The 25,398-nt window shown below is 41.9% G+C and overlaps 1 protein-coding gene across 1 annotated transcript in view; it reads right to left on the minus strand.

The window, feature by feature from the left end:
• Positions 1-25,398, minus strand: part of LOC139368300 (cadherin-23-like) — a 237,626-nt gene that overhangs the window by 55,288 nt on the left and 156,940 nt on the right. The window contains exons 31-32 of the mRNA XM_071107046.1: positions 15,540-15,656; positions 15,035-15,259 (exon numbers count right to left, since the gene is read on the minus strand). Coding sequence (XP_070963147.1) covers positions 15,035-15,259; positions 15,540-15,656 — 342 coding nt within the window. The remainder of the gene's footprint in view (positions 1-15,034; positions 15,260-15,539; positions 15,657-25,398) is intronic.

The raw sequence follows: 25,398 nt of genomic DNA on the forward strand, positions 1-25,398 counted from the left end.
GGAGGTTTTCAACTCTGCCTCGAGCCACATCTCAAACCACATCCGCCCCCCCCCAAGCCGCATCTGCCCTATGACTACCTTCTCCGGTGCCCCGCACTGCCTTGGGGGCGACTTTATTGCCTGTCGGATCGGGAGACAAAAGTGATGGAGTACTCTCTCGCTGCAGGGATTATGCATCAATCTCCCACCCAGCCCCCCAATGCAGAGTTCTTCTTTCTTTTTTCTTTTTTTTAGAGGAGGATCAGCTTAATATTGCGGAAAGAATGTTGCTTCATTGCATCATTTCCAATCCCCCATATATATTTTTTGGTAAATATATATATCCATATACATACACGCATGAATACATATACACATACAGTGGGGCAAAAAAGTATTTAGTCAGCCACCAATTGTGCAAGTTCTCCTACTTAAAAAGATGAGAGAGGCCTGTAATTTTCATCATAGGTACACTTCAACTATGACAGACAAAATGAGAAAAAAATCCAGAAAATCACATTGTAGGATTTTTAATGAATTTATTAGCAAATTATGGTGGAAAATAAGTATTTGGTCAATAACAAAAGTTTATCTCAATACTTTGTTATATACCCTTTGTTGGCAATGACAGAGGTCAAATGTTTTCTGTAAGTCTTCACAAGGTTTTCACACACTGTTGCTGGCATTTTGGCCCATTCCTCCATGCAGAGCTCCTCTAGAAGAGTGATGTTTTGGGGCTGTTGCTGGGCAACACGGACTTTCAACTCCCTCCAAAGATTTTCTATGGGGTTGAGATCTGGAGACTGGCTAGGCCACTTCAGGACCTTGAAATGCTTCTTACGAAGCCATTCCTTCGTTGCCCGGGCGGTGTGTTTGGGATCATTGTCATGCTGAAAGACCCAGCCACATTTAATCTTCAATGCCCTTGCTGATGGAAGGAGGTTTTCACTCAAAATCTCACGATACATAGCCCCATTCATTCTTTCCATTACACGGATCAGTCGTCCTGGTCCCTTTGCAGAAAAACAGCCCCAAAGCATGATGTTTCCACCCCCATGCTTCACAGTAGGTATGGTGTTCTTTGGCTGCAACTCAGCATTCTTTGTCCTCCAAACACGACGAGTTGAGTTTTTACCAAAAAGTTATATTTTGGTTTCATCTGATCACATGACATTCTCCCAATCTTCTTCTGGATCATCCAAATGCTCGCTAGCAAACTTCAGACGGGCCTGGACATGTACTGGCTTAAGCAGGGGGACACGTCTGGCACTGCAGGAGTTGAGACCCTGGCGGCGTAGTGTGTTACTGGTAGGTAGGCTTTGTTATTTTGGTCCCAGCTCTCTGCAGGTCATTCACTAGGTCCCCCCATGTGGTTCTGAGATTTTTGCTCACCGTTCTTGTGATCATTTTGACCCCATGGGGTGAGATCTTGCGTGGAGCAGATCGAGTGAGATTATCAGTGGTCTTGTATGTCTTCCATTTCCTAATAATTGCTCCCACAGTTGATTTCTTCAAACCAAGCTGCTTACCTATTGCAGATTCAGTCTTCCCAGCGTGGTGCAGGTCTACAATTTTGTTTCTGGTGTACTTTGAGAGCTCTTTGGTCTTGGCCATAGTGCAGTTTGGAATGTGACTGTTTGAGGTTGTGGATAGGTGTATTTTATATTGATAACATGTTCAAACAGGTGCCATTAATACATGTAATGAGTGGAGGACAGAGGAGCCTCTTAAAGAAGAAGTTACAGGTCTGTGAGAGCCAGAAATCTTGCTTGCTTTACTTATTTTCCACCATAATTTGCAAATAAAGTCATAAAAAATCCTACAATGTGATTTTCTGGATTTTTTTCTCATTTTTCTGTCATAGTTGAAGTGTACCTATGATGAAAATTACAGGCCTCTCTCATCTTTTTAAGTGGGAGAACTTGCACAATTGGTGGCTGACTAAATACTTTTTTGCCCCACTGTATACATACCTATATAGACATACATACACACACATACCTATATAGACATATAACTGATAAACAATAACACTTAGGCTTCTACCTTCAGTTTATATATATTATACACATTTTACAGACAATCTATTTTATGATAGTTATATTTTGTTTGCTTTTAGTCCTTTCTCTATTTCTATTGCTATTGCACAACATTTCTGAACCTATATACATTTTACAGACCCCATATGTTTTACATTGGTTATCTTGTTATTTGTCTAACCCTTCAGCTCCTCCCAACTATCTCTCAACATCATCCGTTTTGGATTTCTATTTGCCATATATTTTTCAACTGTGCAGTGATGCTTCACAAAAGTATTGAACATTTCTATTCTCATAGTTTATACAGATTGTAAATTAAAAATAAACATTTTTGCTAAAATAATTATTATATTATTGATTGATTGGCAGGGTTCTTCTTTGTGGAAAAGAAGGACTAGACCCTGCATCCGTGTATCAACTTCCGTGGTCTCGGTTAAAAACCGTTTCCCGCTGCCACTCATCTCCTCAGCTTTCGAGCCTCTCCAGGGGGAAATCATCTTCAACAAGTTGAACCTTTGGAACGCCTACCATCTGGTTCAGATACGGGAAGGAGATGAGTGGAAGACTTATTTTAACACGGTTACCAGGCACTATGAGTACCTGGTGATTCTGTTCGGACTGATCAACACTCCCGCAGTGTTCCATGCCCTGGTCAATGGTGTGCTCTGAGACATGTTTAATCGGTTTGTGTTTGTTTACCTCGACAACAACCTCATTTATTCCAGGTCAGCTCAAGAGCACGTCCTTCATGTTCGCCAGGTCCTCCAGCGTCTCCTGGAGAACCAGACTTTCGTGAACGTGTAGAAATGTGAGTTCCATCGCTCACTGCAGGGAACATTCAGATGGACCCTGACAAGGTGAGAGTGGTGGTGGAATGGCCTCAACCCACATCGAGTGCAATTGCAACGTTTCCTGGGATTTGTCGATTTCCACCGTCGTTTCGTTTGGGGTTACAGCACCCTTGATTCCCCCTTGTCTGCACTCACCTCTCCCAAGGTTCCGTTCATATGGTCTTACTCGATGTCAAGATGGCGTCGGAGTGGAGGCACTGGTTAGAAGGGGTGGAACAACCATTCTTGGTGTGGATGGACATAAGAACCTGGAATATCTCCGCACTGCCAAGCGCCTCAACTCCAGACAGGCGAGATGGGCCCTGTTATTTACTCATTTCCATTTCATTTAATCTCCTACCGCCCGGGGTCGAAGAATGTGAAGCCTGTACAGCCACACTACTACACCATCGGATCCAGAGACCATCCTCCCTACACTTCTTGTCTAGCGACTGCTATCATCTGGGGAATCGAGAGTCTGGTCCGCAAGGCACAGACTCTCGGCTAACCAGATGTTTATCCCGGACTCTGCCTATGCTCCTGTTCTGGAATGGGTACATTCCTTGAAACTCACCCGTCATACTGGCTCCTGTCAGACCTTGGCTTTCGTCCAACAACGTTTTTGGTGGCCCACCATGGTTCCTGACGTCTCTGTGTTCGTTGCCAACTGTACTGTGTGTGCACAGAACAAGACTCCGCAGAAAGCTCCGGCTGACCTCCTCTGGCAACACTACCATCTGTACGATGGTGGACAGGTTTTCCAAAGCTATTATTCCCTTCCTAAGTTGCCCTCAGCTAAGGAGACGGCCCAGCTCATGGTGCAGAACGTCTTCCAGATCCATGGACTTCCGGTTTACATGATCTCCGATGGCAAGTCCTCAGTTCTCGTCCCGGTTTTGGAAGGTCTTCTGGAAGGTCACCTTCATTGGGTCGTTGGCCAGCTTGTCCTCTGGTTCTTGTCCTCCAGTCTAACGGCCAGTCGGAGCAAGCCAAACAGGACCTGGAGACGACTCTTCTTTGCCTCGTCTCCACCAATCCCACCACCTGGAACCAGCAACTTGTTTGGGTGGAATATGCCCGCAACATCCTTCCCTGTACTGCTACAGGTCTCTCACCCTTTGAGAGTTCCCTGGGATATCAGCCCCCGCTTTTCCAAGAGAAAGAGGTCAGCATAGCCTCTGCCCAGATAATAATCCATTGCTGTTGCCGTATCTGGAAGAGAGCCCGGGTCGCTCTTCTCAAGACCACCTCCAGGTATCAACAACAGGCAGACTTCCACCAGACCCCAGCTCCCTGTTACCATCTTGGGATCTTCCCCTCCGGGTGGAGTCCAGAAAAATGTTCCCCCGTATTATCGGACCTTTCCCTATCGCTAAGATCCTTAGGCCCTCTGCTGTTCGCCGTCTGTTGCCCCGCACTCTCCGTATACATCCCACTTTCCATGTATCTAGAAATAACCCCTGTCTCACAGCCATTTGTCCCCATTATCTCCTGTGTATTTATACCTGCATTTTCTGTTTGTCTGTTGCCAGTTCGCCTTGTCCCATCAAGTTCTACCAGCGTGTGCCTGTGTTTCCTGTGCTCTAGTTTTTGGTTTTCTTGCCTGCCTTGACCTAGCGATTGTCCTGTACCTGCCTGATTCTGACTTGGAATAAATCTATGTATAGTAACCCCAGTTGTACAATAGTTATTAATGGCTACTTCTCAGAAAGTATAAAACTATCAAGAGGAGTGAAACAAGGTTTTCCTCTATCAGCATATGTATTTATAATGGCTGTTAGAGCCGATTTGGACATATTTGTATAAAAGAGTGAACATACTGAGCTCAATGTATATTTGGGTAAATATATGAAATATTAATGTACATGATGAAATATTAGGTATGTACCTTTATGATTTATATTTTCCTGAATGAGATATATTCATTTGTTAGTGTAACTCAGTTTTTGTCCACCCCCCTCTTGCCCATTCATTGTATTGTGGTAAGTGTGTTAGGATAAAGGCAGGAAGTTGGGCCTTCGGGGGAGGGAGTCCTTGCTAGATGCGGGAGCGGTATAGTTTTTTGACCATACAGACAGGTCATAATATGTATTTTCCATATAGAGTATTCTATGCTTTAAGTTGATTGGAGAATCATTTATTTGTTAGATATAAGAAGAATAAACATTTTTGTTGCACCATATCCTTGGATGTCATTGAATGTTTGGCCGTTTGGAAACCTTGAGTGTGGACTGTATGCGTACCAAACAACCCCACTTCAGGCTTGGGCAGTGGCTATGGTAAAGACTAAAGGAAACCACTACACTCAAGTCAAAAAACTCAGTGAAGGATTACTATCGGAAGGAAATCTCCGGTTCGGACACATGCTGGATATTGTACTATTTGTAATTGCATTCTGATCGTAAGGACAGCTCGCTTGGAAGGATTTGTACTCCTAGAATTCGCCAGCCGTGAGTAACCACTGCGAATGAATGAGCTGCCGTGTTCAATGCGATCGTTTGATCATGCATATTATGGAAGCGCAAATGTGCTTTTAATTGGAATGTTTGATGGAGGAAACATTGAAACTATGGATGAGAGTCTTGATGCATTTCATGCTGTTCTCAATGACTTTAAGAATGCTCATGCTTCTGTGCTAGAGCTGGTCACAGAGGAGGAACACGAACAGGAGAGCATTAACTATTATCAACCAAGAATGAGAACTTATGAACATTTCCTGAAAGAGGTGGAAATATGGAAAAAAGCTGAAATCGAGCCACAAACGCTCATTGAACCACACGACAGCATTTCCAATGTGTCAAAACCATCAAGTAAAACAAAGTATTCTAAGACTGCTTCCTCAGTGTCCTCTGCACGCCTAAAAGCTGAGGCAGAACTAGTAGCTTTAGCTCGCCAAGCATCATTACAGGACAAGCATGCATTGAAACTGGAGAAAGATCAACTGGAACAACAGAAAGCTCAACTGGAGCAACAGAAAGCTCAACTGGAACAATAGAAAGCTCAACTGAATGTTAGGATGGAAAAAATGGCACTGGAAACGGTCATAGCAGCATATAATGCCAAACTGAAGGTTCTGGAGAGTGTTGAGTCAACTTCTCAATCCCATGCTGTGGCAGCCCATTTTCTAAGCCAAGAAGATGAAATAAACTCTTATTTTGAGAACCAGGAACCCGAGGTCTATAAGGAACCTGAACCATCACCTGTTGAGTTTGCTGCATTATGTGCAGTTCCAAAGACCCCACTACAAAGAGTTTTACAACAACCGACCACAAAGCCATCAAAACCTATTCAGAAAACGGTCATAAACCACACACTTCAGCAGCCAACAAGGTCTAGCAATCAACACAGAATCAACACTGCGGGTATCAGCCATAATACCAGCCATGATAACCTCTCTACTGTCATGCAAAGGCAGAATGAAATTGCTGACCTCCTTGTACTACAGCACAAACAGGCCACACTCCCTGTTAGGGAGATACCTATGTTTGACGGTGATCCTCTAAACTTTAGGCCATTTATGCATGCATTTGAGCATGGTATAGAAGATAAGACAAGCAGTCACCAGGATAGGCTCTATTACCTGGAGCAGTACACCTCTGGTCAGTCCAAGGATCTGGTCCGTGGTTGTCTGCATATGGAAGCCAGAAGAGGCTATGCAGAGGCTAAGAGGTTGTTAAAGGAACACTTTGGCAATGAAATCAGTCACCACTGCTTACTTGGAAAATGCTTGGAACTGGATAAACATACATGGAAAGGGACTGGGTGGCTATGCACTCTAACACTATGCAAGACCTACAGAACATGGAAGAGCTTAATCTTCCCTCCAACATAAAGTTGATAATGTCAAAACTTCCCTACAAATTAAGGGGAAAATGGAGGTCTATGGCATGTGATATTTTAGAGAGAAGCCACCTGAGGGCCCAGTTCAGTGACCTTGTGACATCCATGGAAAAACAGGCCAAAATACTGCAGGATCCGTTGTACGGAGATATCCAAGATCCCCTGACCAACAAAACGTTTTTTTTAAACCAAAACAGAAGCTGACTTTAAACAGCAGTTCAAATCCAAGAGTAGGGGAAGCAGCTTTGCCACTGCAGTAGATGTAGTGGCAGATTTTTCAGTGTCACAAACATTCAAAGTCAAGAAACCAGGCACCTACCCTTCTGATGCTCCCAGTATCTCGTGTATTTTGCGCTGGTGAGCATTTCCTGGTCGACTGCCAACAGGTGAAGGCACAGCCACACGAAGCCAAGGTTGAGTTTCTGAGATCAAAAGGCCTTTGTTTTGGCTGTTTGATGAGAGGACACTTAAGCAAATAATGTAAAAGAAGGATGACCTGTCAGAAATGTCAAAGAAAGCACCCCACTATCCTGCACATTGAAGGAAGAGAGAGATTTAGATCTCTGAAGGCAGATAAGAGGGGTGTAGCAGTAAAGCGGGAAGAGACTGTCAGCAGTGCTCTTGTTTCACTGGAAGCTGGTGAAGATACCGGGGCCGATACAGATTGTGCACTTGCGATGGTGCCAGTTCAAGTAAAGATTGCAAATGGAAGCAAGTCTGCTTCCTATACATTTCTTGATTCTGGTAGCTCAGCAACATTTTGTACGGAGAGACTCATGAGGCAGTTGCAAGCTAAAGGCAGTGAGACTGAAATTCTGCTACGCACAATGGGGCAGGAGAGTCCTACCAAGAGCTTTGAGATATCTGGATTAGAGAATGGCAATGTGGAAGGTGACACATTTCTTGCATTACCAAAGGTCTAAACCCAAAATAAGATCCCAGTGACAAGAGAGAATATTCCCACTCAGAAAGATCTCAAAAGGTGGCCATACCTGAAAGAGGTTCAGTTGAAGGAAATTGACGCCGACGTCGAACTCCTGATTGGCGTAAATGCTCCAAAGGCAATGGAACCCTGGAAAATCATAAATAGTCAAGGCAAGGTATGCAGTGAAAACCCTCTTTGGATGGGTGATGAACGGTCCTCTTAACTTATTGGATATAGGGGGCGCTATTTTAATTTTTGGATGAAAAACGTTCCCGTTTTAAACAAGATATTTTGTCATGTAAAGATGCTCGACTATGCATATAATTGACAGCTTTGGAAAGAAAATACTCTGACGTTTCCAAAACTGCAAATGTATTGTCTGTGAGTGACACAGAACTGATGATACAGGCGAAACCAAGATGAAATTTCAAACAGGAAGTGCCCCAGATTTTGAAAGCGCTGTGTTCCAATGACTCCTTATATGGCTGTGAATGGGCCACGAATGAGCTTACACTTTCTGTCGTTTCCCCAAGGTGTCTGCAGCATTGTGACGTATTTGTAGGCATATCATTGGAAGATTGACCATAGACACTACATTTACCAGGTGGTCGCTTGGTGTCCTCCGTCACAATTATTGCGTAATCTCCACCTGCAGTACTTTTCCATATGCTACTGAGGAGAAACCCAACTGCCACGAATGATTTATCATTGAATAGATATGTGAAAAACACCTTGAGGATTGATTCTAAACAACGTTTGCCATGTTTCTGTCGATATTATGGAGTTAATTTGGAAAAAAGTTTGGCGTTGTAATGACTGAATTTTCAGGGTTTTTTCTTGGCCAAACGTGATGAACAAAACGGAGCGATTTCTCCTACACAAATAATATTTTTGGAAAAAATGAACATTTGCTATCTAACTGAGAGTCTCCTCATTGAAAACATCCGAAGTTCTTCAAAGGTAAATTATTTAATTTGAATGCTTTCCTTGTTTTTGTGAAAATGTTGCCTGCTGAATGCTAGGCTTAATGCTATGCTAGCTATCAATACTCTTACACAAATGCTTGTGTAGCTATGGTTGAAAAGCATATTTTGAAAATCTGAGATGACATTGTTGTCAACAAAAGGCTAAGCTTGTGAGTGAATATATTTCTTTCATTTCATTTGCGATTTTCATGAATAGTTAACGTTAAGTTAGTAATGGTAATGAGCTTGAGGCTATGATTACGCTCCCGGATACGGGATTGCTCGACGCTAGAGGTTAACAGTTGTACCATGGCAGAAGAATCTGGGCATCCTACGGTGATGGCCAATCGTATCTCAATGGCCGACCTGGGGGTTCTTCTTGTAAATCAGTACAACCATGACTTCCCTGAGAGAGGGTATGAAGAGAAAAGTGAGATGTCAACTGAGGATCGTAGGTTTATGGAGATCGTATCAAGCTTCATAACCCTCAAAGACCATCACTACTACTTACCGTTGCCCTTTGGCAAAAAATATGTAGTCCTGCCAAACAATCGTGACATGGCAAAGCAGCGGGCTCTAAATATTATCAGGAAGTTCAAGAAGGACAAAGGTTACGCTGCAGAGTACAAAGGCTTCATGGAAGAGATGATAACAAAAGGTTACGCCGAGAAGGTACCACAAGAGCAGCTCCTCAGAGAGAAAAGCAAGGTATGGTACATACCACACCATGGCGTTCACCATAAGCACAAAGGAATACGAGTGGTGTTTGACTGTTCATCATCCTATGAAGGTACATCTCTTAACAGTGAACTCCTTCAAGGCCCTGACCTGGCAAACACGCTTATAGGAGTTTTGCTAAGATTTCGGCAAGAGCACATTGCCATGATGGCAGACATCGAAGGAATGTTCCATCAAGTACGTGTCCATGAAGATTACTTAGACTTCCTGTGATTCCTATGGTGGCCGGACGGTGATACTAACAAAAGATTGGAGGAGTACAGAATGACGGTTCATCTTTTCGGTGCTATATCCTCTCCAAGTTGTGCAAACTTTGCACTGCGAAAGACTGCAGAAGACAACTGTGAGAGGTACGATGAAGAGGTGATTCAAACAGTCAAGTCCAACTTCTATGTTGATGACTGCCTCAAGTCAGTGGCCACAGAAGAACAAGCCATAGCTCTCACAAAAAAACCTCAGGGATGTGTGCTCTCAGGGTGGGTTCAAATTGACCAAGTGGGTCAGCAACAGCCGCACTGTGCTGGTTTCTATCCCTGATGAACACAAAGCCAAGCAGATAAAAGTACTGGATCTGGACAGAGAAAAGCTGCCTGTTGAAAGAGCACTTGGAATCCGATGGAACATTGAAAGTGATGCGTTTACCTTCCGAGTCACTGTCAAGAACAGACCCCTTAAAAGAAGAGGTTTTCTCTCAACTGTCAGCTCTATTTATGATCCATTAGGTTTCCTCGCCCCATTTGTATTAAAGGCAAAGGAAATTCTTCAAGTGCTCTGCAAGCTAAAGTGTGGATGGGACGAAGTCATCCCTGAAGAACACTCTATTTCATGGCAGAGATGGCTCTCAGAGCTGGACCAGCTCTCCAGATTCCAGATAGACAGGTGTATGATGCCTGAGAACTTTGGTCAAGTCAAGACTGCACAGCTGCATCACTTCGGTGATGTAGGTGAACAAGGTTATGGCACGGCAAGCTACCTTAGGTTCACAAACGGTATGGAAAAGGTTCACATTGCATTCATACTGGGGAAATCAAGGGTGACTCCACTCAAGCAGATGACAAGCAGATGACAATCCCCAGACTGGAACTTGCTGCAGCAACATTGGCGAGTGGACAGGATGTTAAGGTTGGAGCTCCAGATTGAACTTGAGGAGTCAACTTTTTGGACGGACAGCCAGTCTGCGCTAAAATACATCCGCAATGATACCAAGAGATTCCATACCTTTGTGGCTAATAGGGTTGCTATGATCCGGGACCTATCGAAAGCAAAACAGTGGAGGTATTTGAACTCCAAAACACAACCCAGCCGATGATGCCTCAAGAGGATTACATGTTGAAATGTTCCTGAACTCAAAGAGATGGCGCAAAGGACCAGAATTCCCGGAGTAACCAGAAACTCAATGGCCGAAAGTTCCCGAGGAGCTTAGCTCCATCCCTCCGGATGATCCAAAGGTGAGAAAAGACGTAATCGTAAACAGTACAAGTGTGGAAGAAAATAGTCCAACCAGCAAACTGATTGAGTACTATTCAACATGGAACAGCTTGAAGAAAGCAGTTGCCTGGATGCTGAAACTGAAGAAACGTCTTCTACAGTTAAGCCAGAAAAGGAAAATTCTCTCTCAAACTGATCCAAGATCAGATCAGAGTCTGACAAACTCACTGAAGGAACAAATCGACAAGTTCAAACTGATGTTTGGAAAAGAAAGTCTGTCTGTGGATGACCTAGATGAAGCAGAAAAGGTCATCGTTCGATTTGAGCAACAACACCACTTTAAACAAGAGATTGCACTAGTTGTGAAAGGAAAACAGGAAAACTTGATCCAATTGTTGACAATGGCATTCTGAGAGTAGGGGGAAGGTTATAAGCAAAGCTGCTATGCCTACGTAACTAAAGAATCCTATGATCCTCCCCAAAGACTCCTACATCTCCAGACTGATCTTACACCACATCCATGAGCAGGTTGGCCACTCTGGGAGAGGTCACATGCTTTCTAGACTTCGCCAGCGATATTGGATACCCTGTGCCAACTCCTTAGCAAGGAAGATCCTTAAGAGCTATGTCTTCTGCAGGCGGATGCAAGCTAGAGCTGGAGAACAGAAGATGGCCGACCTTCCACAAGATCGGGTGTCACCTGATCTGCCGCCTTTCACCCATGTGGGCATAGATTACTTCGGCCCCATAGAGGTGAAGCGAGGCCGCGTTCATGTGAATCGGTATGGTGTGATCTTTACTTGCCTTGTGAGTCGAGCTGTCCATCTAGAAGTTGCTAGTTATCTGGATACTGATTCCTGCATCAATGCCCTGCCCAGGTTCATCTGTCGAAGGGGCCCAGTAACAAGTATCAGAACAGACAATGGCACCAACTTTGTTGGAACACACAGAGAGCTAGGAGAAGCTCTGAAAGAGCTGGATCACAACAAGATTCAAAATGAATTACTGAAGGAAGGAGTGACATGGTCATTCAACCCTCCCTCTGGAGCCCACCATGGGGGGGTATGGGAGAGGTTGATCCGACTGGTGAAAAATATCCTCTATTCAGTCCTTAAAGAGCTGGATGATGAGGCTTTGCAGACAGCCTTGTGTGAAGTTGAGGCGATTATGAACGACAGACCAATCACTACTGTAACAAATGACCCTAATGATCTAGAACCCCTGACTCCGAACCATCTGCTTCATCTGAAAGCTATTCCAGAGAAGCGACCTATACTCATGAAGGAGATGGAAGCAAGTACAATATATCACTGACCTCTTCTGGAAGAGATGGATCAGGGAGTATCTTCCACTTATGCAGGAGTGGAACAAGTGGAACAAAACTAAGAGAAACTTCAGTCCTGGTGATCTTGTGGTCATCGTCGATGACACCGCCGCAAGGAAATCTTGGCTAATGGGGCGTGTGGTGGAGGCTTTGCCAGGGGCCAAAGGTCTTGTACGGAGCGTCATGGTTAAGACTAAGACCAATATTTTACAGAGACCTATCAATAAACTCTGTCTGCTCCTTGAGGTGACGGAGTGACACACACACACACACACAGTGGTCCATCTTAGAATCACGTGCACCTCTGATTCGTTGATGTCGTACTCTTACATTCTTTGATGTCATAGTCATACATTTTTGGACGTCAAACTCTTGACATTTTTGGAAGTTGAACACTTTTCCACTTAATATCAGACTGAGATCTATGGACTATTTTCCTATATGGCACCTTGTATATTTGTATATAGCTATGAACTGTAATAGTGCTCTGGTATAGAATGTTTTGTGTGTTGGCTCTACGTTTGAATATTAAGTAATTGTTGTGCATTCAGTGCAGTCAACAATTAGGGGCCGGTATGTTAGAGCCGATTTGGACATATTTGTATAAAAGACTGAACATACTGAGCTCAATGTATATTTGGGTAAATATATGAAATATTTATGTACATGATGAAATATTAGGTACGTACCTTTATGATTTATATTTACCTGATTGAGATATATTCATTTGTTAGTGTAATTCAGTTTTTGCCCCCCCCCCCCTCTTGCCCATTCATTGTATTGTGGTAAGTGTGTTAGGATAAAGGCAGGAAGTTGGGCCTTCGGGGGAGGGAGTCCTTGCTAGATGCGGGAGCGGTATAGTTTTTTGACCATACAGACATACAGACAGGTCATAATATGTATTTTCCATATCAAGTATTCTATGCTTTAAGTTGATTGGAGAATCATTTATTTGTTAGATATAAGAAGAATAAACATTTTTGTTGCACCATATCCTTGGATGTCATTGAATGTTTGGCTGTTTGGAAACCTTGAGTGTGGACTGTATGCGTACCAAACAACCCCGCTTCAGGCTTGGGCAGTGGCTATGGTAAAGACGAAAGGAAGCCACTACAATGGCCATTGAAATGTTAGCTATTGAAATTAGATATAATATCAAGGGGATAGAAATCCAGGGCTTAAAAACAAAGGTGTCATTGTACGCTGACGACTCATGTTTTCTTTTACATCCATACTTTGGATCCCTGCACAGCCTCATAGAGGATCTAGATAATTCCTCTAACATATCTGGATTACAACTGAGCCGAATTGTACCATAATACGTATTGGATCGAAGAAGAAACAAATCTAATCACATTTTATTGGTCACATACACATGGTTAGCAGATGTTATTGCGAGTGTAGTGAAATGCTTGTGCATTTAGTTCCAACAGTGCAGCAATATCTAACAATTCCACAACAAATAGCTAATGGAATAAGGAATGGAATAAGAATAAAAAAATATATAAATATATGGATGAGCAATGACAGAGCAGCATAGTCTAAGATGCAATATATAGTATAGAATACAGTATAGTCACATGAGATGAGTAATGCAAAATATGTAAAAATGGTTAAAGTGACATTATTTAGGTGACTAGTGTTCCATTTATTAAAGTGGCCGATTATTTCAAGTCTGCATGTAGGCAGCAGCCTCTTTCTGCTAGTGATGGCTGTTTAACAGTCTGATGGCCTTGAGATAGAAGCTGTTTTTCAGTCTCTCGGGCCCAGCGTTCATGCACCTGTACTGGCCCCGCCTTCTGGGTGGTAGCGGGGTGAACAGGCAGTGACTCAGGTGATTGTTGTCCTTGATGATCTTTTTGGCCTTCCTGTGACATCGGGTGCTGTAGGTGTCCTGGAGGGCAGGTTGTTTGCCCCATTGATGCGTTGTGCAGACCGCACCACCCTCTGGAGAGCCCTGCGGTTGTGGGCGGTGCAGTTGCCGTACCAGGTGGTTATATATATTTAAAAAAAAATATTTAACCTTTATTTAACTAGGTAGGCAAGTTGAGAACAAGTTCTCATTTACAACTGCGACCTGGCCAAGATAAAGCAAAGCAGTTCGACACATATAACATCACAGAGTTACACATGGAGCAAAACAAGCATAAAGTCAATAATACAGTAGAAAAATAAGTATATTAAACCAAGTGAGCAAATGAGGTGAGATAAATAGGCCATGGTGGCGAAGTAATTACAATATAGCAATTAAAACACTGGAATGGTAGATTTGAGTGTGCAAAGTAAAAATACTGGGGTGCAAAATAAATAAATACAGTAGGGGAAGAGAGAGTTGTTTCGGCTATTTATAGACGGGCTATGTCCAGGTGCAGTGATCTGTGAGTTGCTCTGACAGCTGGTGCTTAAAGCTAGTGAGGAAGATAAGTGTTTCCAGTTTCAGAGATTTCTGTAGTTCGTTCCAGTCATTGGCAGCAGAGAACTGGAAGGAGAGGCAGCCAAAGAAAGAATTGATTTTGGGGGTGACCAGAGAGATATACCTGCTGGAGCACGTGCTGCAGGTGGGTGATGCTATGGTGACCAGCGAGCTGAGATAAGGGGGGATTTTACCTAGCAGGGTTTTGCAGATGACCTGGAGCCAGTGGTTTTGGCGACGAGTATGAAGCGAGGGCCAGCCAACGAGAGCGTACAGGTTGCAGTGGTGGGTAGTATATGGGGCTTTGGTGACAAAATGTATGGATGGCACTGTGATAGACTGCATCCAATTTGTTGAGTAGGGTGTTGGAGAAAAGGGGTACAATTTTACAAGGGGTACAATTTCTGTTGTTCCGGTTACATAGTAAATCAAATGTGTGTGTCTTAAAAAGTTATGATGTGCCCTTTTTGATTGAGATTTGTGTGTGTGTGTGTGTGTGTGTGTGTGTGTGTGTGTGTGTGTGTGTGTGTGTGTGTGTGTGTGTGTGTTATACCAGTTGATGGGTCCTCCAGTCTGAGGTAGTCCCCTCTGGGCAGGTGTAGCAGCTGGTAGATGACCTGTCCGTTAGGGCCTTTGTCTGGGTCCACAGCTGACACGGACAGCAGAGTGGTGCCTGGCTGAGCGCCTTCCAGAATCTTCTCTGAGAAGTTGGCCACTCCAAAGGGTCGGAACCGCGGGGCGTTGTCATTCACATCCAGCACGTTCACTATCAGTCTCGCTGTTAATGGTTGAGCGGTAATTGAGAGGGTTATTATTGTAATGAGACAGGAGAGATTAAGAGCATTGTCGTTCAACCTATTTTGAGTCTATTGTACTGATTGAGGTTTGTTTGTAAGGTAAGTATGCTTGGTTTTATCATGAGCTGCAGTAAGTCAATTCCTACTTCTGTTTGACAAAGTGTTGAATCTTGAGAGACATATAGGGCCACAAAAAGGTGATGAAATACCAAACAATTCTTAAAAAAAATAGAATTAGGGTGATTTTAGATGAAGACTCACCATTAGGTACGCTGACTGACATGTCGATGACATCACTGGCGTTGTCATGCACCGACACAAGAATCTCAAAGGTGGCCACCAGCTCTCTGTTGAGTGGGTTACGCACAAACACAGCACCTGTGGGAACACACATGCACAGGCACACATTCACAGTTCACATATACAAGCATATAACACAGACACACACACACACACGCACAGACAGACACACGCAGGCACAGACACACGCAGGCACAGACACACGCATGCACAGACACACACACACACAGTTTACATACAGTTGACTTAAACTGTATACCATGGGTGCCTGTCTGAAAGTGGGGGTGCAAAAAATACATATAATCCTGCAAATCCGCGCTGTTTCATCACAAGGGAATCCATATTTATGAACAGAATAAACAAAAAAAAAATAGGTTCTGCCACAATAAATTATACTGAAGTCGAGAACTTTTTCTTCATCTAGGCCTATATGCCAACAGTGCGCAACTAATTTATTATAACCATTACAGATAACACATCCCAATTGAATATACATTCAGTCAATAAAAAATCTATACAAAAAAGTACATTTTAAGTGAAATATTAGAAATTCTAAAGCTAATTTGACCCATGCACTAACAAGTTTCTTCAGTATAAGCAGCTTGACTACTGCTAGTGTACTGTAGCTTTATTGATCTACTGAACTTCAACAAAAGATGTTTGTTGAACATTGTTGATTAAGAATTAAACCTCTGAAACAGCCTAAAAACAACCTCAGAGTAGATTTACCCCATTAATGTACTTGGTCATGTAAACTTGTTTTTTCATGTAAGACATCATGCCATTGCACTAATTTAAACATTATGGGGAGGTTATCCCGGACACAGATTATACCTTAATAACAAACGTGCATGCCATCTGCAAATACAAATACAATTATTAAATTACGAGCCTAGTTGGTTTAGCCAAGGAAAAAGTCAGGAACCTTCCCGCTAGCCATGATTGACTGAGATAATGGGTAGGCTGGACATGCCGAGAGATGAGTTCAGATTGGTCTGCCATGTAGCATGCTTCTGTGTATAACATGAGCCGGTCATTATGTGTAGGTAATCCTTTCTAAAGTAGCTTTATTGAACAATATCCCGTAGTGGAACTGCAAAAGGGTTGCTCTCCACTTTATGGAGGACCAAGTTTTGAAATCTGTGGAATGCCCAGTGGAATTAGAATATGATAGTTAAGGAGATGGAGAAAATTCTGGCGTTTGATTGCAAATATGCATAGGGAGTCGAAAAGAGAACACACAGAAGGCTATTATATAAAATACCTGTCTCTGGATTACGTCTTCAATCTAAGGGAAATGATGGCATCCGTGACAGGGAGAAGCGTCCATCCATGAATTTGGGTAAGATAGTCTAGCTAGCTACATTTTCTGATATTACACATTTCTGATTTTGTCAGAAAGTCATTTTTATTTCAAGTGTACTATTTCATTTCAAGTGTACTGTTAGCAATCTAGCTAACGTTAGCTGGCTGGCTCGCTAGCTAACATTATGTGTATTATCTGTGTAGTAAAATGACTTGTATCTCAGAGCCATTATTATGGCTCATTGTTTAACTAGCTAGCTACATGTCTAAACAAAAAACTCCACTACGCAATTAACCATTTCAATAGAATGTTCATGATGTCACTGTGACAACTGTCGATAGACATAGCTGGTAAATTAGCTCTGGATAAATTCTCTGATTTCAGAGCACTAGTGTCTGTGGGTGCCAGAGCGCAAAATAACTGACGAATTTACGAATTCTCAACACAATTGAATATGACCGGTGTCAGTAAAAGTTGGCAAAAAAATAGTATTTCAATTGTTGCCAGTAGCACAGTTACAGTCACCAATGCTACTTGATAACATCAACACAGCCAAACAAGCTCTGCTAGGACGAGTAAAATGGTCAGTGTGAGCTGTTTTCTTCTTCGTGTCTGGAAGTAGCTAGCAAGTTATTCAACATTAGCCAGTTAGTTTTGGTGCTTGACTGCTGTTGTTAGGTCAGAATGCTCAGATCAAACCTAGTCTTCCACCAGAGCGTCTAACAACGCTCTGAGTTTATGAATGCCCAGAGCCCACTCTGAGCACACTCCAGATTGAATTTACAAACACACCTGTAGTATAAACCAGCCATTCATCTTGAAATCTTTGGTTGTTAAGTACATGGCCTCCCATGTGACCCTTAAAGAGATGGGTGGGGCTAAGGTATACTAACAATTAGGCACGGCAGGCTTTTGGTTTCTCTCCCTCTCAAAACAGAAAGAAATAATTCTAAATAACAAACTGGCTTTATTTACCACAGTGTGAAAGAGTGATAGCTCCTCTATATGAAGTGAGTTTCTGAAACATTGAGTCCTTATTTGTTGATGTGAAGAAGAAACTGAATGAAAGAGTCCAGCAAGGATAGGGAGGGGAAAAAGGTTGCCCATATTTTCAAGACCTGATCTACTATATTTATTTGTGAATTTTACTAGTGTATTTAAGCAATTTAATATATTTGTTCAGGCTTGGCCTATGTAGTAGGCAATTTCGCAGCATAAAGCTATATTTGTCAGCGTAAAGTGACTCACTCATTCGTGGCTTTGGATCAAAATAAATAAGTACCAACATTCTTTCTGATAGTCTTTAAAATATAATTGTTTTGACCAAGGTAATCCGCTCATCTTGTGTGTGTTCATTTATTTGTGACATTGTGGTTACAATGAAGAATGTAAACAAAATAAATCAAATAAATCCTATTCATAATGATAACCAGATGTGTGTTGCTTGTCATTTTATATTTTGATGCAATACAAAGCATACACATACAAACATCAACGACATCACACCTTCCCAGACCCAGATCCTGTTTCCTGTATTTATCAGTCTGCATGTCTATTCAACATTTGGCCAAAAATAAACCATTCCATGAATTAAAAACAGATATATATATCTGTTCTTAATTAATGGAATGGTTTATTTTTAGCCAGGAGAACATGTATTTGATACACTGCCGATTTGCAGGTTTTCCTACTTACAAAGCACGTAGATGCCTGTAATTTTTATCATAGGTTCACTTCAACTGTGAGAGACGGAATCCAGAAAAAAATCTGGAATCCAGAAAATCACATTGTATGATTTGTAAGTAATGAATTAGAATTTTATTGCATGACATAAGTATTTGATACATCAGAAAAGCAGAACTTAATATTTGGTACAGAACCCTTTGTTTGCAATTACAGAGATCATATGTTTCCTGTAGTTCTTGACCAGGTTTGCACACACCGCAGCAGGGATTTTGGCCCAATCCTCCATACAGACCTTCTCAAGATCCTTCATGTTTCGGGGCTGTCGCTGTACAATAGGACTTTCAGCTCCCTCCAAAGATTTTCTATTGGGTTCAGGTCTGGAGACTGGCTAGGCCACTCCAGGACCTTGAGATGCTTCTTACGGAGCCACTCCTTAGTTGCCCTGGCTGTGTGTTTTGGGTCGTTTTCATGCCCCGACCCATCTTCAATGCTCTTACTGAGGGAAGGAGGTTGTTGGCCAAGATCTTGTGATACATGGCCCCATCCATCCTCCCCTCAATACGATGCAGTCGTCCTGTCCCCTTTGCAGAAAAGCATCCCCAAAGAATGATGTTTCCATGTCCATGGTGGGATGGTGTTCTTGAGGTTGTACTCATCCTTCTTCTTCCTCCAAACACGGCCAAAAAGCTCTATTTTTGACTCATCAGACCACATGACCTTCTCCCATTCCTCCTCTCGATCATCCAGATGGTCATTGGCAAACTTCAGACGGGCCTGGACATGCGCTGGCTTGAGCAGGGGGATTTTAATCCATTACGGCGTAGTGTGTTACTAATGGTTTTCTTTGAGACTGTGGTCCCAGCTCTCTTCAGGTCATTGACCAGGTCCTGCCGTGTAGTTCTGGGCTGATCCGTCACCTTCCTCATGATCATTGATGCCCCACGAGGTGAGATATTGCATGGAGCCCCAGACCGAGGGTGAATGACCGTCATCTTGAACTTCTTCCATTTTCTAATAATTGCGCCAACAGTTGTTGCCTTCTCACCAAGCTGCTTGCCTTATTGTCCTGTAGCCCATCCCAGCCTTGTGCAGGTCTACAATTTTATCCCTGATGTCCTTACACAGCTTTCTTGTCTTTGCCTTTGTCTTTGCTTTTTTTGTCTTTGCGTCGAAATTGGTGCGCAACGCCAGGTGCAAGTATTTTTCCATTTGATAGAGAGGAGAAACCAGGCTTCCACGAACGATATATCATCGAAGAGATATGTGAAAAACACCTTGAGGATTGATTCTAAACAATGTTTGCCATGTTTTCAGTCGATATTATGGAGTTAATTTGGAAAAAAGTTCGCGTTTTGAGGACTGAATTTTCGTTTTTTTTTGGTAGCCAAATGTGATGTACAAAACGGAGCTATTTCTAATACACAAAGAATCTTTTTTGAAAAACTGAGCATTTGCTATCTAACTGAGTCTCCTCATTGAAAACATCCGAAGTTCTTCAAAGGTAAATTATTTTATTTGAAGGCTTTTCTTGTTTTTTGTTGAAATGTTGCCTGCTGGATGCTAACGCTAATGCTAACGCTAAATGCTACGCTAGCTAGCTACTGTTACACAAATGATTGTTTTCCTATGGTTGAGAAGCATATTTTGAAAATCTGAGATGACAGTGTTGTTTACAAAAGGCTAAGCTTGAGAGATGGCATATTTATTTCATTTCATTTGCGATTTTCATGAATAGTTAACGTTGCGTTATGGTAATGAGCTTGAGTCTGTATTCACGCTCCCGGATCCGGGATGGCTAAGTGCTAGAGGTTAAAGAAAAACGAACAGGTCTGTGAGAGCCGGAATTCTTACTGGTTGGTAGGTGATCAAATACTTATGTCATGCAATAAAATGCAAAAAATCATACAATGTGATTTTCTGGATTTTTGTTTTAGATTCCGTCTCTCACAGATGAAGTGTACCTATGATAATAATTACAGACCTCTACATGCTTTTTAAGTAGGAAAACCTGCAAAATCGGCAGTGTATGTCCCCACTGTATGTTTTCACAATGCAATGTGGCACATTGACAAGTCAAATTGCTTTAAAAACTTGTTCGGAATCAGTGTCCCTTCCATGGGACGGTTGAGCTAACGTAGACTAATGCGATTAGCATGAGGTTGTAAGTAACAAGAACATTTCCCAGGACATAGACATATCTGATATTGGCAGAAAGCTTAAATTCGTGTTAATCTAACTGAACTGTCCAATTTACAGTAGCTATTACAGAGAAATAATACCATTCTATTGTTTGAGGAGAGTGCACAATTCTGAACATAAAGTGTTATTAATTAACAAATTAGACATATTTGGGCAGTCTTGATACATTTTTAACAGAATGTAATGGTTCTTTGGATCAGTCTAAAACTTTGCACATACACTGCTGTTGTCTAGTGGCCAAAATGTGTATCGCACCAGGGGCGAGAATAATACATTATGGCCTTTCTCTTGCATTTCAAAGATTATGGTACAAATAAGAATACAAAAGAACGGTTGGTTGTTTTTTTGTGTTATCTTTTACCAGATCTATTGTGTTATATTCTCCTACATTCTTTTCACATTTCCACAAACTTCAAAGTGTTTCTCATCAAATGGTACCAAGAATATGCATATCCTTGCTTCAGGGCCTGAGCTACAGGCAGTTAGATTTTAGTATGTCATTTCAGGAAGATATTTTTTTTTTAAAGGGGCGGATCCTTAAGAGGTTTTAAGTTGCCTTCTAATATTAGACAACAAATAAATATACTAAAACAATAACTTCAAAATCAGTCCATTCATCACTGGATTTCTTCAAATTGCTGTGCAGGAAAACGATGTCTTCCACCATGCCTGGTCGCAGGCTCGCAGCTGGCTTCTCTCTGAAACCGCACATCCATCTGAAGGTGACGCTTTATCCTTTGGAACCACACAATTGCCAGGTGGACAGTAGGCCTCTTGAAGTGATAGAGGAAATCAACAAGATCCACAAGTATTCTTTCATAATAGCTGGCCTTATTTTATTTGCAGTTTTGTGCTGCACTGTCCCACTCCGTGGTGGATAACAGCCACTCTTCATTATGTAATATGCTGTCAGGCACAAGAATCCTATTTTTCCAAAATTGTCAGTCCACATGTCAAGCGTAATTGCGCCATTGTATTTACCCAAGTTCTCTCTCAACCCCGGGACCACCCACCAGCTGATTTTTTTTTTTGCCTGATGCAGGACTCTAGCGCAATAGGAGAGATACTGAATGAAACATTCACACCTCCATTAATTTACAAAAGGATAGTCTAATAGCTCGGCATGGTCTGAAAACTCCAACAATTTCTGCCACAGTTTAGACTGCTGATAGATGCTGCGGCCAGTCTGTGTTGAGCTCTATTGTAAAGTGTAGCCTAATAGGCAAAAAAGAGCAAACTTTCAATGTACTCTAAAGATTTACATTTCTAACTCAATATCACAGACCACAGATCACAGGCCCCCTATTACAGAACAATCTGGTGGCATTGGTAGAGTGTCGGGTAGAGAATGGAGTAAAAGTGCACTGTACTGTAAGTATGCAACAATTTTGTGGGCCAAGTATAAATGGTTTAGCAGCCTTTCCAATAAATTGGAAAACAAAATAAGCCATCCACCCTTGATGGGCTATCAGCAGGACAATAGACTCTTGCTGAGTTTAAGGACTTTAAATGTATTAATGGATGTTTGTGAGGCATGTCACTTCTCCCATCTCTTTTGCATAGCCCATCAAATGCACTGTTTTCTAACCACATCGCGATGGATCCATAACGAATTATTATGGGAATAAATATAATTGAATGACAGAAATATTGGAATAAAGTAGGCTAATGCAATTGAATGCAACAAATTGTTGCTTACTGAAACACCCAAAGTCATCCAATTGTTATAATAGGATTTTAAGCAATAGTCTACCTGCATTTGGTCAACTTATTAAGGACCATTTTGTGCTGCATTAGACAAGCATGGGGACAGGTCTTGATTAATCAATCACATTTTATTTTCACTGAATCTCCGTTTGGGTATTGGTTAGCCTACAATTACGGTGTGGAAATGTTAGGATTAGTTTGCTCTTCACTCGCAGTCGCTTAGTAGTCTAGGCCTAATCCAGACCGGTCACGTTATACAATGCCATATTTTCCGAATGGAAACCCTGAGGCCTACATAGGCTACTGTAAAATGCATTCTAGTTTTTCTTGGAAGAGAAACACAATAATATTGATCAATTTAATTAAACTCTCTAGGATAGGGGGACAGTCGCATCTCACTTGGCCACAAGCCAGGGAAAATGCAGAGCGGCAAATTCAAATAAATATAAAAGGCTTTTCAGCAAAAGCATAAGATGATGATAGCACAACAGTAAACAAAGAGAGTAGCATATTTCAACGCTGCAGGCGCTACACAAAACGCAGAAATAATATATAAATCATGCCTTACCTTTGACGAGCTTCTTTTGTTGGCACTCCAATATGTCCTATAAACATCACAAATGGTCCTTTTGTTCGTTTAATTCCATCCATATATATCCAAAATGTCAATTTATTTGGCGCGTTTGATCCAGAAAAAAAACAGCTTCCAATTTGCGCAAAGTCACTACAAAATATCTCAAAAGTTACCTGTAAACTTTGCCAAAACATTTCAAAATACTTTTGTAATACAACTTTAGGTATTTTTAAACATTAATAATCGATCACATTGAAGACGGGTCTATCTGTTTTCAATAGAGGACGAGAGGAAACTAACGCTACTTTTCAAGTCTTGCGCAACTCTCAACAGCGTTACCCTTTTCCAAGATGGTCGTACTTCTTCATTGCACAAAGGAATAACCTCAACGAAATTCCAAAGACTGGTGACATCCAGTGGAAGCGGATGCAAACAAGTGCCTAAGAAATATCGTTTCCCCATGAGAACTCATTGACCAGACAGTGACCTCAAAAATAAATAATTCCGAATGGTTAATCCTCGGGGCTTTGCCTGCTACATAAGTTATGTTATATTCACAGACATGATTGAAACAGTTTTAGAAACGTCAGAGTGTTTTATATCCAAATCTACTAATAATATGCAGATCTTATATTCTTGGCATGAGTAGCAGGAAGTTGAAATTGGGCACGCTATTTATCCAAAAGTGAAAATGCTGCCCCTTATCCCAAAGAGGTTTTAAGCTACATTTCTAATAGTTTACAAACAAATTTTAATCAATCCCATATAATCTGTTCTGTCGTGAAGAGGGCACAACAAAACAGATTCCCCCTCAGGAGGAGAAAAGATTTGGCATGGATCCTCAAAAGGTTCTACAGCTGTACCATCGAGAGCATCTTGACTGGTTGCATTACTGCCTGGTATGGCAACTGCTCAGCCTCCGACGGCAAGGCACTACAGAGGGTAGTGTGTACAGCTCAGTACATCGCTGGGGCCAAGCTTCCTGCCATCCAGGACTTCTGTACCAGGCGATGTCAGAGGAAGGCTCTAAAAATGTTCAAAGACTCCAGCCACCCTAGTCATAGACTGTTCTTTCTGCTACCGCATGGCAAGCGGTACTGGAGTGCCAAGTCTAGGTCCAAGAGGTTTCTAAACAGCTTCTAACCATAAGACTCCTGAACATCTAATCAAATGGCTACCCAGAATATTTGCATTGTTCCCCCCTCTTTTACACTGCTGCTACTCTCTGTTGTTATCATCTGTCATCTAATTAGTGGATCACGGCGCCATCTGCTGACCATTTAGGGTATTGAGTTCTCAACCGGTGTGCCAAATTTCATTTACGGGGAAAATCTCACTTCAGCATGAATTGCTGGAATTACAATCTTCAAAAAGTCAGTAACCTTAGCAGTGTTGCTTGCTTGTGGAAGCCTATGGCTGTACAATGGCATAGACTTGTTTTGGTAATTTAGCAAGCAAGACGCTCTTATTGCCCAAACCCTTATCACAGTCAAGACACACCTATTTTATAGTACAAAACATAATAAAATAGAACAGAATATTTTTCCAAATGAAAAAAGTTTGCAGTGGGTCTCGCGTCTGGAACAGTAATTCTCAAAGACTGATCATTTGAAACGCGGCTCAATTTTGTGAGTTTAAAAAAATATTTCAGGGTTACAAACAACAGACAACTGTCTTCTTTTCGATATACAGTCATTCGATTTAGTTTATTCTGCCTGTTCTTTGGAATGTTCTAAATGGACAATTCCATATTGAACACTGTATGGTGATGAATTACGGCCACAACATCTGTTTGGTGAGGAGGCTTAATGATTCTGTTGAAAATATGCTCTTTGTCTTTATCAAACAAATGTTTTTGCATATGCTTAATGTGGAACCTATCTATGTTTAGGGGGGTTATAGCATAGCACTAGGCTAACCAATTCTAAATGGCACTAGGTGTTCGCAAGAAAATCGACCAGATGCAATTATTCCAAAACTGCAGCTCATTGCTGGAACACATAATTCCCTACTTCAATCAACTAGCCATTTTTAATTTGTGATAAAACTGTCATCAATTGGCAACGAACATAATTTTTTATCCCATCCGTTAGATGTATTTCTGTAGGCCTAACGGGAGCTTGTGCGCGCAGGACATGTCAGTTAACAACAAATTCTTATTTACAATTACGGCCCACCCAGATGACACTGGGCCAATTGTGCGCCGCCCTATGGGACTCCCAATCATGGCTGGTTGTGATACAGCCTGCAATCGAACCAGGGTCTGTAGTGACACCACTAGCACTCAGATACAGTGCCTTAGACCTCTTTGCCACGAATTCCAATTAGTTTGTTTTTTGTGTGTAAGC

The sequence above is a fragment of the Oncorhynchus clarkii genome, chromosome 16 (genome assembly GCF_045791955.1).
Source record: "Oncorhynchus clarkii lewisi isolate Uvic-CL-2024 chromosome 16, UVic_Ocla_1.0, whole genome shotgun sequence".
In the NCBI taxonomy this organism is placed as follows: Eukaryota; Metazoa; Chordata; class Actinopteri; order Salmoniformes; family Salmonidae; genus Oncorhynchus; species Oncorhynchus clarkii.